This window comes from Artibeus jamaicensis, unplaced genomic scaffold, assembly GCF_021234435.1.
Source record: "Artibeus jamaicensis isolate MK-2021 breed Jamaican fruit bat unplaced genomic scaffold, CSHL_Jam_final scaffold_1689, whole genome shotgun sequence".
Taxonomy (NCBI): Eukaryota; Metazoa; Chordata; class Mammalia; order Chiroptera; family Phyllostomidae; genus Artibeus; species Artibeus jamaicensis.
Window position 1 is genome coordinate 12265376 of NW_026522029.1, and position 14417 is coordinate 12279792.

The 14417-nt window shown below is 48.6% G+C and overlaps 1 protein-coding gene across 3 annotated transcripts in view; it reads right to left on the minus strand.

Moving 5' to 3' along the window:
- The window catches only part of CDC14A (cell division cycle 14A), a 101756-nt gene that overhangs the window by 65017 nt on the left and 22322 nt on the right, over positions 1-14417 (minus strand). For all 3 annotated transcript variants that reach the window (XM_037152957.2, XM_037152958.2, XM_037152956.2), the window contains exon 4: positions 9213-9305. In XM_037152957.2, the coding sequence (XP_037008852.2) occupies positions 9213-9305 (93 nt within the window). The remainder of the gene's footprint in view (positions 1-9212; positions 9306-14417) is intronic.

The following is a 14417-nucleotide window of genomic DNA, read 5'->3' on the forward strand; positions in this document are numbered from 1 at the left end:
AGTGGAGACCTACAGGCAGCCTCTGCCATGGGTGTGTTCCTATCTAATTTGGCGGGATCAGCATTCCTATCATCAGCCTGAAGAGACGTCCCTCCAGAGCTGACAGCTACCAGAGGGACAGACACACATTGCTTGCTAGCAGGGTTTTCGGGACATGGGCTTGTCCTGGCTGAACAGGGCTCGGGTTCCATCACAGGCACCCCTGAGCTGGGCGCATCTCAAGGAACCGGCCCAGCCCCTTACCCAGGGCTGAGCCCATGTTCCCCACACACAAAGTCTAAAAGGGCCCCGTGAATAAGGAAAAGGAGAAATATGTGATCCCGAGAAAGCCCGAGTCTCTGGTCTCACAGACACCAAGTCCAAGGCTGTTGCGTTGCAATACCCAGGTAGACAAGGCCCTGCGTGTCACGGTCAGAAAGCAGACCCCAGACAAAACCCAAAACCGGACTCGCTCCGGAACATTGCTGGAATGATACTACTCTCCAACGGCATGGTTTCAGCTACAAACCTCTTGGGCTGAGTTTCACTGCCCACTTATGGTCATAGTAGGAGTTTTATTGTAGAAAACCTTTCAAATGAGGAAAGACAAGTGGGGGGAAAAGAAAAGAGTGGGTTCTTTAAACCAAGGACCGAATTTGACCAAGCTTAGGAAGCAAAGAACCTTCACTTATGACAAGCTTCACTTATGACAAAGATGTAGACGATATAGCCAACCGTCATAGACCAAGGAATCGGTGTTTAAATCTCCTTAACACCTGCAACCAATTACAGACAGTCCTTAACTTGCAAAGTAATCGTATCCCAAAAGCTTATTTTGTAAAGGCTAACATCTAGATCTCTGGAAATAATTTCCCAAAGGTAAAAGTGTATAGCGGTTAGTTTCCTAGAGCAGTCCAAAATTGATCCTACATTCTACATTATCATATATTTAATACAAAATGTAGTAGAAAACACTTCAAAAACCTAAAATGAAGTAATTCAATAAGCGTTTGCACCTTATCTTATCTGAAGAGGGTTGAGGAAGGATGAAGAGAATAAGGGGGGTCAAATATATGATCACAGAAGGAGTCCAGACCTGGGGTGGTGGGCACATAATGCAACATACAGACGATGTATTAGAGAATTCTACACTTGAAACTTACGGAATATTACTTACCTGCGTCACCCAATGAATTTAATTGAGAAAAGAAAATATAAGCACAGCTCCACCCGACCTTCCAAACAAAACCATCTTCCCTTAATGTTAATATCTGAGGAAAGGCTAGATTAAAAAAAAACATGGGTTGGGATCTGGCTGGTGCAGCTCAGAGGATTGAGCACAGGCCTGTGAACTAAAGGGTTGCCAGTTCAGGTCCCAGTTAAGACACAGGCCTGGGTTGCAGACCAGGTCCCCTGTAGGGGACACGTTGAGAGGCAACCACACATTGATGTTTCTCTCCCTCTCTTTCTCCTTCCCTTCCCCTCTCTCTAAAAATAAATAAATAAAATCTTAAAAAAAAAAACATGAGTTGGGTGGAATAAGATTTAACTTTGGGTGGTGAACACACAACACAATATACAGAACTGTACACCTGAAACCTGTATAATTTTATTAACCAGCCACCCCAATGAAGCTAATTTTTTAAAAGATATCATTGAACATTTAATAATGCCTCTAAAGTGAACCCTGACTTACTTCAAATGTTTGGACTGATACTTTCCGGTATCTCCAACCCCTTCAAAATGTTTAGGGCTGATCCCGCATCTGAGGCCTGAAATGTGAGAGGAGCAAGAGTTTCCTGATGTAACCAGAGGAAAATAATTGGAAAGAACAGTGGAGGAGAAAATCAAAAACGGTCTGGAGGGACCCAGGAGGAAGACCTCCAGACTCGCCCAGCAGGACCCCAAGCGCAAGGACCACAGTGAGACCAAAGTGTGGCTGGTGCCCCACGACCTAGGACAACTCACGGCCTATGAACATCTCCCAGAGGGGGAGGAGGTGGGCCCGACAATCCATTGTATTCTTCTCACTAACTAGAGCATGGACCTAAGGGACCCAAAAAGAAAAAAGGGCCACCTTATTCTTTTCAAACTGAAGAAGTTGGGTAAGTGAGATGTTATCCAAACTTCTAAGACAAAGCTTGGGGACTAAAATCTCAGATCCTGAATCTCATTGTAGCTTGCAGGCTACTAGTCTCTGAGTCAACTGAAGAATGGAACACTAACAATGAACACGAAACAAGGAACTGGTTGTTCTCCTCGAGCATTTACAGAGTCGTTGCTTAGAGAAAGCAGGAGAAACAGGAGCTTCGGGCATCAGTCGGTGTCTGCGGAAAGGCCTCTGCAGCCGTTGTGCCGGGCACCAGCCCCGCCCGCTCACACATGGCCGCGGGCCTGAAGTGCCCTTCAAGAACACAGCAGAATTCATCGTTCTGCGGGGTCTGTTCATTTCTTAAGCAACAACCATGTCCCCTCAGTAGTTTACTGATGTCACACACAGTAGAACTGAAACAAGTAAAGGCGACTTCAACTTAAGTAGACGTGACTTAGATGCAAGCCTCAGGGGTCCCGCACACAGACCCACTACGTGGGAGGGACGGGAAGTCCATCCGGCTGCCCCGTGGCCGCCGGGAATTCCCATCATGACCTCCAGAGCACGTGCAAAAAGTACATTCTTCTCAATTCCGTGTATCAATAAAACAAGTGGACAGAAGCTTTTTCACACAGCAAGTAACTGTCTAATAAGACTCAGAGAATGTGTAAGTGGCTATAGAAACACTTACGTGCCTCACACTTAACTATATGTATAGTACTGAATACAGTGCGTGTGTCTGTGTGTGCGTGCAAATCTGAGGGTTTATTTACAGCACAGAGGAAGCTTGTTATCTGGATGCCAAAAGGAAAATTTTAAAAAATCCTGAAAAGATAGTCAGTTAAACTTGAGAAGCAACCCTCCCCCAGATGAAGAGCAAACAGCTGGTTTTCCTAGCCCACAGCTACACTGAATAAGACAGTATCAGTCCACCCATCTGCAGGAGACCGAGAGAACTTCCTAATTCACAGAGTTTGAAATTAAACTGCTCTGTAATTTTAGGGAGCCTGACTTATTTCAAAGACACCGAAAGTACAAGCAGACCAGGATCAGGGCCCGTCTGGCCCAGGTGCAGACAATTACCAGGAAAGCCTTCTTGCCCATGAAGCCATCAAAGGAAGGAACCGGAAACCAGAAGTCGCCTGCCCGGCCAGGTGCCCCTCCCCGACCACAGGCAGAAGGTACCCTGGGGCCTGAGAGGCTCTGAGCACGCTGGCAGCTGACGCCCGCTTGGTCCCTGTCTCCACAAATATGTGAGGTAAATGCCTTTGTTATCTTGAACCAACACTTTACTTGATAATTCTGTCATTTTAAATAACTGTCGTTTAACCCATAGTTTGACAATGGCATTTTCAAGGAGTCTGACACTATTGACAGATGAGTTGGAGATTGAGGAAGGTGACATGCTTGATCCAAACAATGAAAACAAAAAAACAAGCTCAGGGTTAGTTGCGCTGTTTACCATTTTCCAATGGTTTAAACACGTACACACAAACCACTTTTAAGAAATACTGTTCTGACTCTAATTTTCTACATACTCAGTAGGCCACTCAGGGTGAATAATCAGCTGGTCCCCTACCAGCAATTCCAATTAACCCTTCTGGTATTCAGGTGTATGGAAGTACTTATTAATATGGCATTTTAATAAGGAACAGAGTTTAAGGTACATGAACTTCCTAATTTCTTACAGAAACTGGGACTGATGGGCATGATTTCTAGGGCTTTACATCTATTGGTACAAATTAAACACAGAAAATTTTCTTTAAAAAGAGACTGATAGTCACTTTCCAACTTTTAATGATCGGAACACAGGAAACAAATTAAAACAACACAAACTAATTGAAAAGTTAATAAGTAAGTAAGTAAATTTACAGGAATAATAAACCTCAATGATAATAAAAAATGACTCGTAAAACAATGAGATATCACCAATTCGACATTATCTTTATATTTTCTACAGTGCTAGGTAGAGCTCACCTGAGCTAAACAACTATTTACTGGATTGATGAGTGCCAGAAGACGCATCTCAAAAACAAGTTCATCTGGATTCGAGATCATCCCTCTAAATGCAAATAACATACAAGGAGGGGTGGGGAATGGGGAGAACTCACACCCAACACCTTCTAGTGAACTGTCCTGAGCAATCGTGGGATCAACACCCACCTGAGTGCTGCTGAGCCAGGCAGGACTCAAGTGTAAAAAGGCGTGGGAAGGAGGAAAGACAAGCAGACCAACAGCAGGGGACAGTCTTCAGTGACCCAGGAGAAGACAATGGCTGAAAACACATTTGGGGGGGGCCAAAGGCCACGCAAGCTGCCCGCCCAGAGCCGCCAGCCTGACGCAGTATAACACAGCCTCTCCCTCAGCCTCACCACAGCTGGTAACGGGCTGTCGTTATCTCTGTTTTAGGGTAAAACGGCACAAAACAGGAGTTCAGATGAGTTAAACGACTTGCTCAAAACATACAACTAAGCAGAGGGTTCCAGGTTGAGCCTACGGTTCTGCTCAAGTCATGCCCCCCACCATCCCCTACATCCGGTGGGAGCAGTGTCCTCAAAATTAGCAGTAGACTCAGAGGTAGAACGGAACTACCAAGGCCCCCCGGCTAGTCTACAGTATCTTCAGCGGACATGCTCAGAAAGTCTGCAAACCTAGCCTTGTCCCCCGAATGCAGACATGACACCTGGCTCAGGCCAGGCCCAGCCCCTGCACAATCACACCTCTGACTCCGCAATGTGGACTTAAGGCTGAACAAGCGGGTCAAGGAAAGTCCTACGTGGTTGCCACCTCCGTTTAAGCGGCCTCCGCCTATCTGGAAAAACTCCTAGCTCTGGAACCCTCAACTTCATTCTTCAAGCCAAACCAATGCACTTCAGGTAACTGCTCCTCAAACACAGCATCTTCCACCCTTCGGTCCTCACGACCTGGCCCACACTCCCCTTGCCCCCTTCATCACAGTTCTGTGCACTGAAAACACCACGGCCACAAGTGAGGGTTTCATCTTTAAACACAGGCAAGGACCTCATTAAGTCACGCTTAGGAGTTTTCACAACCATCCTGTTCGAACCGCTCTGAGAGTTTCGGGAGGCCGTGGACATCGGAATCCCTGAGGAGCAAGACCTTCCTTCCCCCAGAGCTGCTCTCTGCTCAACCTCTCGGCCCTCCAGCTCGTGGGGCACCCGCCCCAGCTTCCCCCTGAAATGTGCCCGTCATCTGCCCAGTGTCACGGATCGCTGGTCGGTGCTCAGTCTCTGCAGCTGCCCCACAGAGAAGCGATGGTGGATTTCCTGCTGAGCTGGCTGTCCTCTATCTTATCTCCTTTTTACTTACCCTCAGAACAGCCCTGAGACAAGGAAACGGACACACAGAAGCTTGGGTGACACATAAACTCACGACCCAACAGGAGGCACCACAAGAAAAGCCCTGACTCTGCAGGCGAGTGTTTGCCACAAGACGTCACTCTCAAAAGCAAGGTCTGGCATCAGGAATGTACCGAGCACCACTGAACTGTACACTGGGAAATGGTCAGGACGCATCACAAGAAAAAACACGATGGAACTATGAGCGGTGACGGGTGTTAGCTAGACTTTCTGTCCAATTTGACCATTTTCAGAGTTTTCCTCTGAAACCTTCCTTCTTCCTTTCCTATTTTAGCATTCCATCATCCATTCGCTCAATAGGCATTTACACAGAGCCTGCTGTACGCCAGGCACAGCTCTCAGCCGATGCTCACTGTTCGGAGGCTGAAATCCTGCGGTAGTTCCACAGCCGGCAGCACCTCACCCCCTGCGCCCTGGCTCACTCCATCTCTTTCCTGGGACACCCCCTACCCTCCGCCTCCCCGGGATTCAGCCCGCAGGAAGGCTCCCTTGTGGCTGGCTGCCAGTCGTGAATGCCAGGGCCTAACCTTTTGTTAGATATTTTATCAACTACTCCACACAGCAATGAGTGAAACACGCAGGTCCCTACCCTCTAGTCCGGGGAAGAGATGATAACCCAGTAACTACATAAATGAGTCGGGTAACTTCAAACAGTGCAGGAGAGAAAAGAAAACCGCAAAGGACTCGAGGGCAGCTGGAGATGCAGGAGCGTGGAAACTGGGAAAGTCTCTCTGAGGGGGTAACTGAGAAGCAACCAGGCAGGAGTGCAGAGGTCTGAGGTCGGAACCTTCCAGGTAGAGGGAAGAGTGACCAGAAGCATCAAGGCCTCCTGCTGGAAACCAGCTTGGGAGTCCCGTGATCTCCAGGCCAGTGTGAAGGGCCATCTGAGCAGAGAGGTCCCGGAGGCAGACGGGCCTGGCAGGGAGGACCCTTAGGGCTTTGGGACAGAGGTGGAACTCTAGGCCGAGAGCAGTGGGCCTCATCAGACGGATGCGAAACAGGCCAATGACGTGACTTAATTTATACTTTTACAGGGTTGCTCTGACAGCTGACCACTGGATTAAGGAGAATGTGAGGAGGAGACACTATGAAGCTGCGGTGTCACCCAGCGGCGTCTCCCAGCAGCCGGGCCGGCTGGGAGCAAGAGAGACGGACAGGTACTCCGGCTGCACACCTGTTTCAGAGGTACAGCTGCCCCAACGCACTGACGAGTATGATGTGGGAAGAGGAAGCCGGAGGAACCCGGACAAGCGTTCAGCAAGTCACTGATGGTCGCTCACTGATTTACTGAAAAGAAAAGGACTGGGGGACTAACGGGTTTGCGGAGACACGGAGTGAGAAGTCCTGTTATGCCACAATCAGGGTGAGATGCCACTGAGAAATCTAATCTAACCCAGCAGGCAGCTGTACGTGTGAGCTTCATAATAAAGGAGACCCGAAAACCCTGGGGTTACCCTAATTTTACAAACGGGAAAACTAAAGCTCTGAGAAAAAGGCTTGTCTCAGCACAGAATATTTATCAGTTGACGCCCCTCGGCAGAGGGCTGGTTCCACATTTGCAAAAAGAAGAACACCCTCACTGGGGAGGGCTCCACTCTGGAGAAACACACCGCACAGCTCACCCCACAGAGGCTACAAGCTGCTCCGGAGATCAAGGTCCTTCGTATCCAAGAAGATGTCCCAGGAAATTAAGACGCATCAAACATGCGCATTTGACATGCGCATATGCAGGACCAAATAGTGCACAGCGTGGACCGTCTTCGGAGAAAACGTGTCAACTGAGTGCGCACACACACAACAGGAAGTGAGGCAGGACCTCCTCCGGAAGGAGAGACTACAATTCTTGTTTTTCATGTTTATTAAGCGTTGTGTCAAAAAGCTTTCTGGGGAACACAGTTCCAAATTAGAAAAGAAAACCAATCGGGAAGGGACCAACACAAGAATAAGGACGGGACAGAGTGGGTCGGGGCTGCAGGGAGCCTGGGACAGATGCCCTCAGTGCTGCGACCGAACCCGGGCTGCTTCTCCAGGCTCAGGCTGCTTCCAAGCAGGGGGAGCTTCTATATCGGAAGACGTATTTTTATCCCGAGCTCAACGCATCCATCGCAACTAAACTTCCTCTCAAATGCTAGAGGTGTTCTGTGGACGTGCAGGACCGTGCTAAGAACAGGAAGGATGAGAGAGAAGAGAAGAGGCTAGGGCGGGGAGGGAAGAAAGGAGGGAGCTGAAGGGGGCCTCTTCCCGATGGCCGCCCCTTATGACAGAGGACACGCCCCTTATGACAGAGGACACGCCCGTGCAGCATCGGGAAAACACCCTGGGAAGGCACGCTCATCCAGGAGGCCTGGTCCAGCGGGTACTCCAGGCTCAGAGTTTGAGCACAGTGTCACCACCAGTTTCAGAGCAGTGGTGATTAGCAAGGGGATGCGAAAAGGAGGGATGCTGGCTGCAAGCAGCCCCCACGCTTCCCTGGACCCTCCGCCCACAGCCTGCTGGGCGGTCTGCTCTTAAAGCCAAAGCAGCAGCCTAGGGGGCCTGCAAATAATCCTTGTCTCCTCCGAATTGGGGGGGGGGGGCAGCCAACATAGAGATATCATATCCAACCCCCTCATTTCACAGATACAGGACCTGAATGAAGCTGGGGCAGATAGCGGGGCTGACCTGTGACCCCAGAGCCACTTCAGGGGAACAGTGTCTCGCCAGTTCACAGGCTCAACCCTGTGCCCTATGACCGTGCTGCACACAGAGATCAAGGGGCAGGGGACCACGGGGACAGCCCGGGGCTTCACGGTAGCCACATCAGGGGCAGAGTCGGGCAGCTTGGTCCCGGAAACGAGGCCTGGGCTGCAGTCTGGATGTCGCCTGGTCACTGCGCCCAGCCTGCACCTGCAGTGGCTGACAGTCTTTCGAACGCCACCACCGAGCTTCCCCACACAGTGTGGCTCCAAGTGGCCGGGGGGCTGTCCAGGAGCCAGACCCTCCCCCCGTCGAGGTTTCAGACGGAGACCCTTGGCAGGTCACTCGGCAGTCTGCTTCCAGCAGCTATGACCTCCCCAAGGACAAGAGGACACAACACGCCCATCCCCTGCCTTTCACCCAGCATCTTCCTAAAAAGCTATCATAGGTTGCACATGAACTTCAGCCTTGACAGCTTCTGTCTTCCAAGATTTTGCCCCATCCCAGCATATACAGAAAATTCTAGAACTGGTCACAACTCAGTAGCCCATTCTCATGGAACTCCCATCTACCTTTTAGTGCTTACAGAGAACAAAATTTCTAATGGAAGTGAGTTTGGGGAAGTCTCGTCTAATTATTAGGAAAGTGGTAACATATGCCGGATTTCCATTTGGTTTGTCTACGACAAACACTTGATACATGAATAAATGGGTTGGTAAAAATAACAATAACCATCTTTCCCATTAAATCTAGAATTTCCTTCCATCCCCCCCCCAAAATCTTCATTCATAAATATATTCCCGCCTGGAAATATCCCCTCTGGGCATTCTCTTTATTACGACGCTTGTACAACCGTGGACTCAAAGCTACGCACCACGGTTCCAAAATTCTGTCATTAGCCCCAGAAAATAAAATCCAAGAGGAGACAGCCCCTGGGTGCCATGTCTACGTTTTTCCATTCCAGAGCTGTCCCTATGCTGCTAAGACTCTCCCACAAGCGCCCAAGGCCACTGAAAACTTGGCCTGGATTTCGCGTGGTCCTGCTCGCGCCCTTCACAGCAAACAGCCCCGGCAACAGTACTTACAGCATAAGCACCTATCAGAAACGCTGCGTTCGCTCTTTTCCGCTGATCGAAACAGGTGTAGTGCACTATTTTCTTCCTTGATAAACTGTATGACTAGAAAGAGAGAATGGACAGCGTTAGCGTGGCCACGGAGACCATACTGACCAGCATAGAAGACAAACACCCTCTCTCAACTCTCCAAGACGGGTCGCAGGCAGTGAAGGTGAACAACTGTGACGTCTTTGGCACTTGTACGTAAGCGTCCGAGGGCGTGGAGGGCCACTAGCTCGGCCGTCTGCAGCTCAGTCATGATGTAAGAAGCGACATTTAAACCAATATGCCTTCTCTCCAAGAAAGGAGGCTGACCCATTGGAAATAATTAAGTTATTAATTAGCGTCTGTATTAGCTTAAACCATTTTGAAGACATACTCTTGATCTGGTAGGTCAAGTCCTTTTTCATTCTCACACCATGTGCACGCCCAGAAAAGCTATTTTCTTTTATAGACTTTGTTTTTGTGTGTCCATCCTCCATTTTCCTCTTTACAAGGTTTAAATGCCCATAGTAACTAGAGCACATTAATATTTTCTTTCTAAAATGTCCTATAAAAAGCCCCTCTTAAATATCTGGAAATAAATGGTTCCTGGAAAAAAGATGGACCAGCCAAAGGATTATATCAGCAAACATCTCAATGCAACAGCCATAGGTTAAGTTCGTGGATTCAGAGAGTTATTAAGCACCTGCTGTATGCCAGGCAATAGATACATGCTCAAGTAGTCAGCTCAATCCAAAATAAGCAACATGGTGCGTGGTATGCAAGCTAAACAGGAAAAGAACGGCCCAAATAAAAAGATCTGTTAAGACGAAATCAAATTATTAATCAAAACTCAAAGGCACACAAAACAAGGAGGACACTGATGCAACTCAACAAAAAAAAAACCCGATTTCCTCATATCCCCGAAGTGACAGTATTTGGGCAAGTGGCTTTCACAATGCGGCCCAGAAGCACATGTCCCTAGTGTCTGTGAGTCTGCGTTCAGAGAGCCTGGCAAAGCGCAGCAGAGCGCAACCAACCACCCGCCTTTCTTCATCCTGTTCCTTCCTACGAGCGGAAGAAACTCTCCGGGCTCTTACGTGCACCCGGAGGTGGATTCGGAGGGAACTCCCTGGCTCTCACGTGTCGCCCCGGGAAACGCAGCCTGGAAACAAACCCTCACCACCCAGGGCGGGCATTTCTGGAAAACAGCCCTGCTCTCTGCCGCTGACCTTTGCAAAACGAGCGTTTGCCTCAAAGCAGGCTTATTCTTACCGAAACCCTTATTTCCCGACAGGCTGATTAAATTACCCCCATGAAATAAAAATGTTACCAGCACACTGTACTCGATCCAGTTCAGTCGGGCGAGTACCCTGAACTTACCTAACGACTTCAGAGTCACTCACTGTCACTGGGCGGTCACTGCCCTCCTGACCTTCCCGATCTGAAATACTGTCTACTGGACCGTTTTTTTTTTATCTTATTCTATTATTTGTTCGTGCGTCTTTGCCACTTACTGTTCTCCATCAGTATGTTACGTGTGATTTACAGAAAGGGACTTGAGGTTCTTAAAACCTAAGCATCTCCCCGGGTCTCTGAATCCCAGCCCCCCAGAGACTGCCTTCCACAGGCCGGGCCCCCGAAATGTAAGTCAACCCGAACATGAGGCCACAGTGGTCTTAGGGGTGGCAGACACCTGGAAGATCGGCTCATGTGTTTGGATGCTCTTTTCCGCTGAGAATTTAGGTTTCACAACAAAACTACGGCCATCTTTTAACAACATGGCATTGAATTTATTTCATGAATCCACTCCCCAAAGGGGACGAGCTCATACCACTCGCCTTCCATCATCCACGGTCCTTTTTTTTGTTTGCTTTGGAACTTCCTGCATTGGCTCGTTTCTAATTTTTCTCTTATTCTGAAGTATATGGACCACAGAGACCTTCTCAGGCAAAAGCCAGGAAGCTGGAGGACAGAATTCTGGAAAAAAACTTTCTTTTCACTGTATACCTACAAAATTTTTTCAAGTAAATATAATGCAAATTAAACTGGTAAGAACTCCATAGAAGAATTTTTTAAACTTCAAAAGCTTTCAGCAATTACATCAGATTAAAAAACATCCTCACAAAAATCTACCTAGAAATTTTGACTCCCTTAAAATACCTCCTACTGGAAGCTGCCCTCAGGGTAGAAACATAAGTGACTTTCCCTAACAACCATCAGTCACCACGTGTATTTACAAAATTGTCTTTCCTGTGATGAACACTTTGCAGACTTCCTCTCTTAGCAACTTTCGCCTGCAGCCACCAGGCTGACGTCACAATAACAGGCCTTTTTAATGAGAGTTTCCCATCTGACTTTTAGGAGTCGGTTTTAAAACTCACGGCATTTACCTTGCGTACCTGTTTCTGGAATTCAACTGTGTCTCTCAGTAGCACTGCAGCTGAGAAACGACCTGCTCCGTGAAGGTTAGCCACTCTCTCCTAGGTCAGGTCACAGAGCGCAGCCTGAACGTAAACTAGTTCCAGGTGAATGACAACACAGAGGGGGTTGTCTCAATTTCCCTCCTTGCCACAGCCAGCCTCCCCCTCGTGGACTGGCCTGCCCCAGGCTTACACCGGCCATGCTGGGCAGCAGAAGACGTTCTGGTACTGGGCAGAAAAATATCAGGTTGACAAGACCTTTTGCCTATTGTTTAGCTGATGCTTTCTATGATTGGGCTGATGTACACAAACTCGTTCCTGCTTTCTCCTTTCAAATATTAATGAAACGTGTCCCTCTCTTTAAAAAGAAGAAAAACCCTGCCCTGGCTGGGTGGCTCAGTTGCTTGGAGCATCATCCCACACACCAAAGGGTTACAGGTTTGATTCCTGGTCAGGGCACACACCTGGGTTGCAGGTTCAATCCCAGGTAAGGATGAGTATGAGAGGCAACAGATCAATGTTTCTCTCTCTCTCTCTCTGCCCCCCTAATCCATAAACATATCCTCAGGTGAGGATTTAAGAAAAAGCCTTATTACAAAACAAAGCACCGTGAGAAAAATAACACTGTCCACCAACAACTCAAGTGCCTTGAGAGGAACATCCATCGCATCCTCTGAGCTCATTCACAGAACTTGACCGTGCAGGCAAAGAAAGGCACAGGCTACAGATGAGTCCTCGTGTGTATGAATGAGTCCAGCAGGTATTTCCTCCGAACCTGCCCCAACCCCAGGGGACCTCACACCTCCCAAATGGTCAGCAGCCTCTTCCCCGTCTCCTCTGCGGTTTGTACACCAACCAGGCCCCCAAGGAGACCACCTGCAAACTTACACCATCACCCCGGCTTTCAGGGAACCACCTGGTCTCTTAGAGGACAGTTTTACTTTCCATGAGAAGCTCAGCGATTACGACAACCCTGTGCACTACAGCCAAGCAGATTCAGAACTCATGAAACACACATAAAGACAAGGATGTAACAGAAGGAACAGCAAGATCTCTGGACTATTGCGCCTGCTCTGCCACAAGCCAGCACATGACTCACGAGGAGGAGAACCCACAGCCACCTCCTCGCTGCATTTCAGATTTCCCTGGGCGCCCAGAGTACGCAGCCTTCGGAAGCAACTTGTGTCAACACAGCCAGCAGCAGCCTGGCAATAACAGCGGGAACAGTGCCAGCCCACACTTCTCGGCCACTGCTGCAGTCCGAGCCATTGCCCGAGGCAGTAGGTCCAGGGCCAGGTGTGTCCCGTTTGACCAGACACGGCGTGACTCATAAACCAGGGGCTGGGGTGCAGCTGAAATACAATGAGCAGGCTGTTTCTCTCTTTATCAAGAGAACATAAGCCTGGAACCAGACACGGCCTGGCTCACCACCTCGGCCAGGGTCTCCCGCAGCAGGTCACAGAGTCCAGCTCTCTCAGCAAGGAAGGCGGATGGGAGAAATCCTGAACGCGCTCACTGAGCTGGACAATCAGGTGAATGTCAATTTTAAGGCCATGCCTAGTTTTAGCATTCAAAATTTACATGACCCTTGGGTTGAATTGGTCAATGTTTCTGAAACTTTTCAGAAGTAAAAGATAAACTAAATGGCCATCTAAATTATATTTTATTATTACATTTTGTATTGTAGTTCATCCTCCTAACAGGCTGGTTCAGAGACACCTGGGGGGGGTGCTGGGCCCCACCCCCAGAGGTTCTGACTCAGTGGGCCAGGCAGGGCCTGAGAATTAGCATCTCTAACAATTTTCCCAGCAATGCCGGCCAGCCACTGGCCCAAGGACCACAAACTGAAATCCACTCTGCTAAGACAGTACTAAATTTTAGAGGAACGGGCATGAAAATGTGACTGGTCCCACCCCTGAAAATGTTCTATGTGGACCTAAAACTCTGTCCCTCTGGTCGAGTAGCCTCAAAAGACACTTAAATTCTCTGAGGAACTCCAAATCATGCCACATGCCTTTTAAGAGCATGCTATTTTTTTTAAAAAATTTCCCCAGATGCCTCAGAAAACGTTATTACAATTTGTAAATCCTTGTGTGACGACACCTTTGGAACATGTTCCTCTGATAACTCAGTAACTAAGCTGCCCGAATTCACATCACTCCTCAGGTTCCAAAGTCAGCGGCAAAGGGGACCAGCGTGCTCTGCACCAGCAGACCGAGCTCCAACCTGCTGTTCCCGGCCAGGGATCCGGACTCAGACCTGGATACTGCAACATCTGTGAGTCAGACGCCCAGAATCTAATGGAAACTTTTATAAATTGCCCAAGTTGACTGTGAATTCAAATACTTTCAACAGCATTCACACCTCCCAAAGCAGGCCTGTGGACCGGCTGCTGCTGAAGCTGGGGGCCCGGACACCGTGGCTGAAGAACATTCTAGGTGTTGGTTCCGCCAGCACGAACTGAGCGGCAGTTGTGAGTCCTGCACAGGGCTGCGCAACATGGTAACAAGGGGCCTGGGACCCCAGTCTGTGGTCTCTAACTGCTCAGAGTCGAATGAATATTTGATACTCAACCTGTGGGAAATATTGGCCAAGACTCATTACGCACCAAAGAGACTCACAACCCAGGCTTATATTCATAGCTCAGCAAGGACCAATGGAATAATCTTAATTACAGGTACGATAATTGCTAAACAAGGTTAAAAAAAAGCTGATAAAGGTGAGATTTAATATTGAATACCTATCAATTAGCATGAGCAAACCTAGAGAA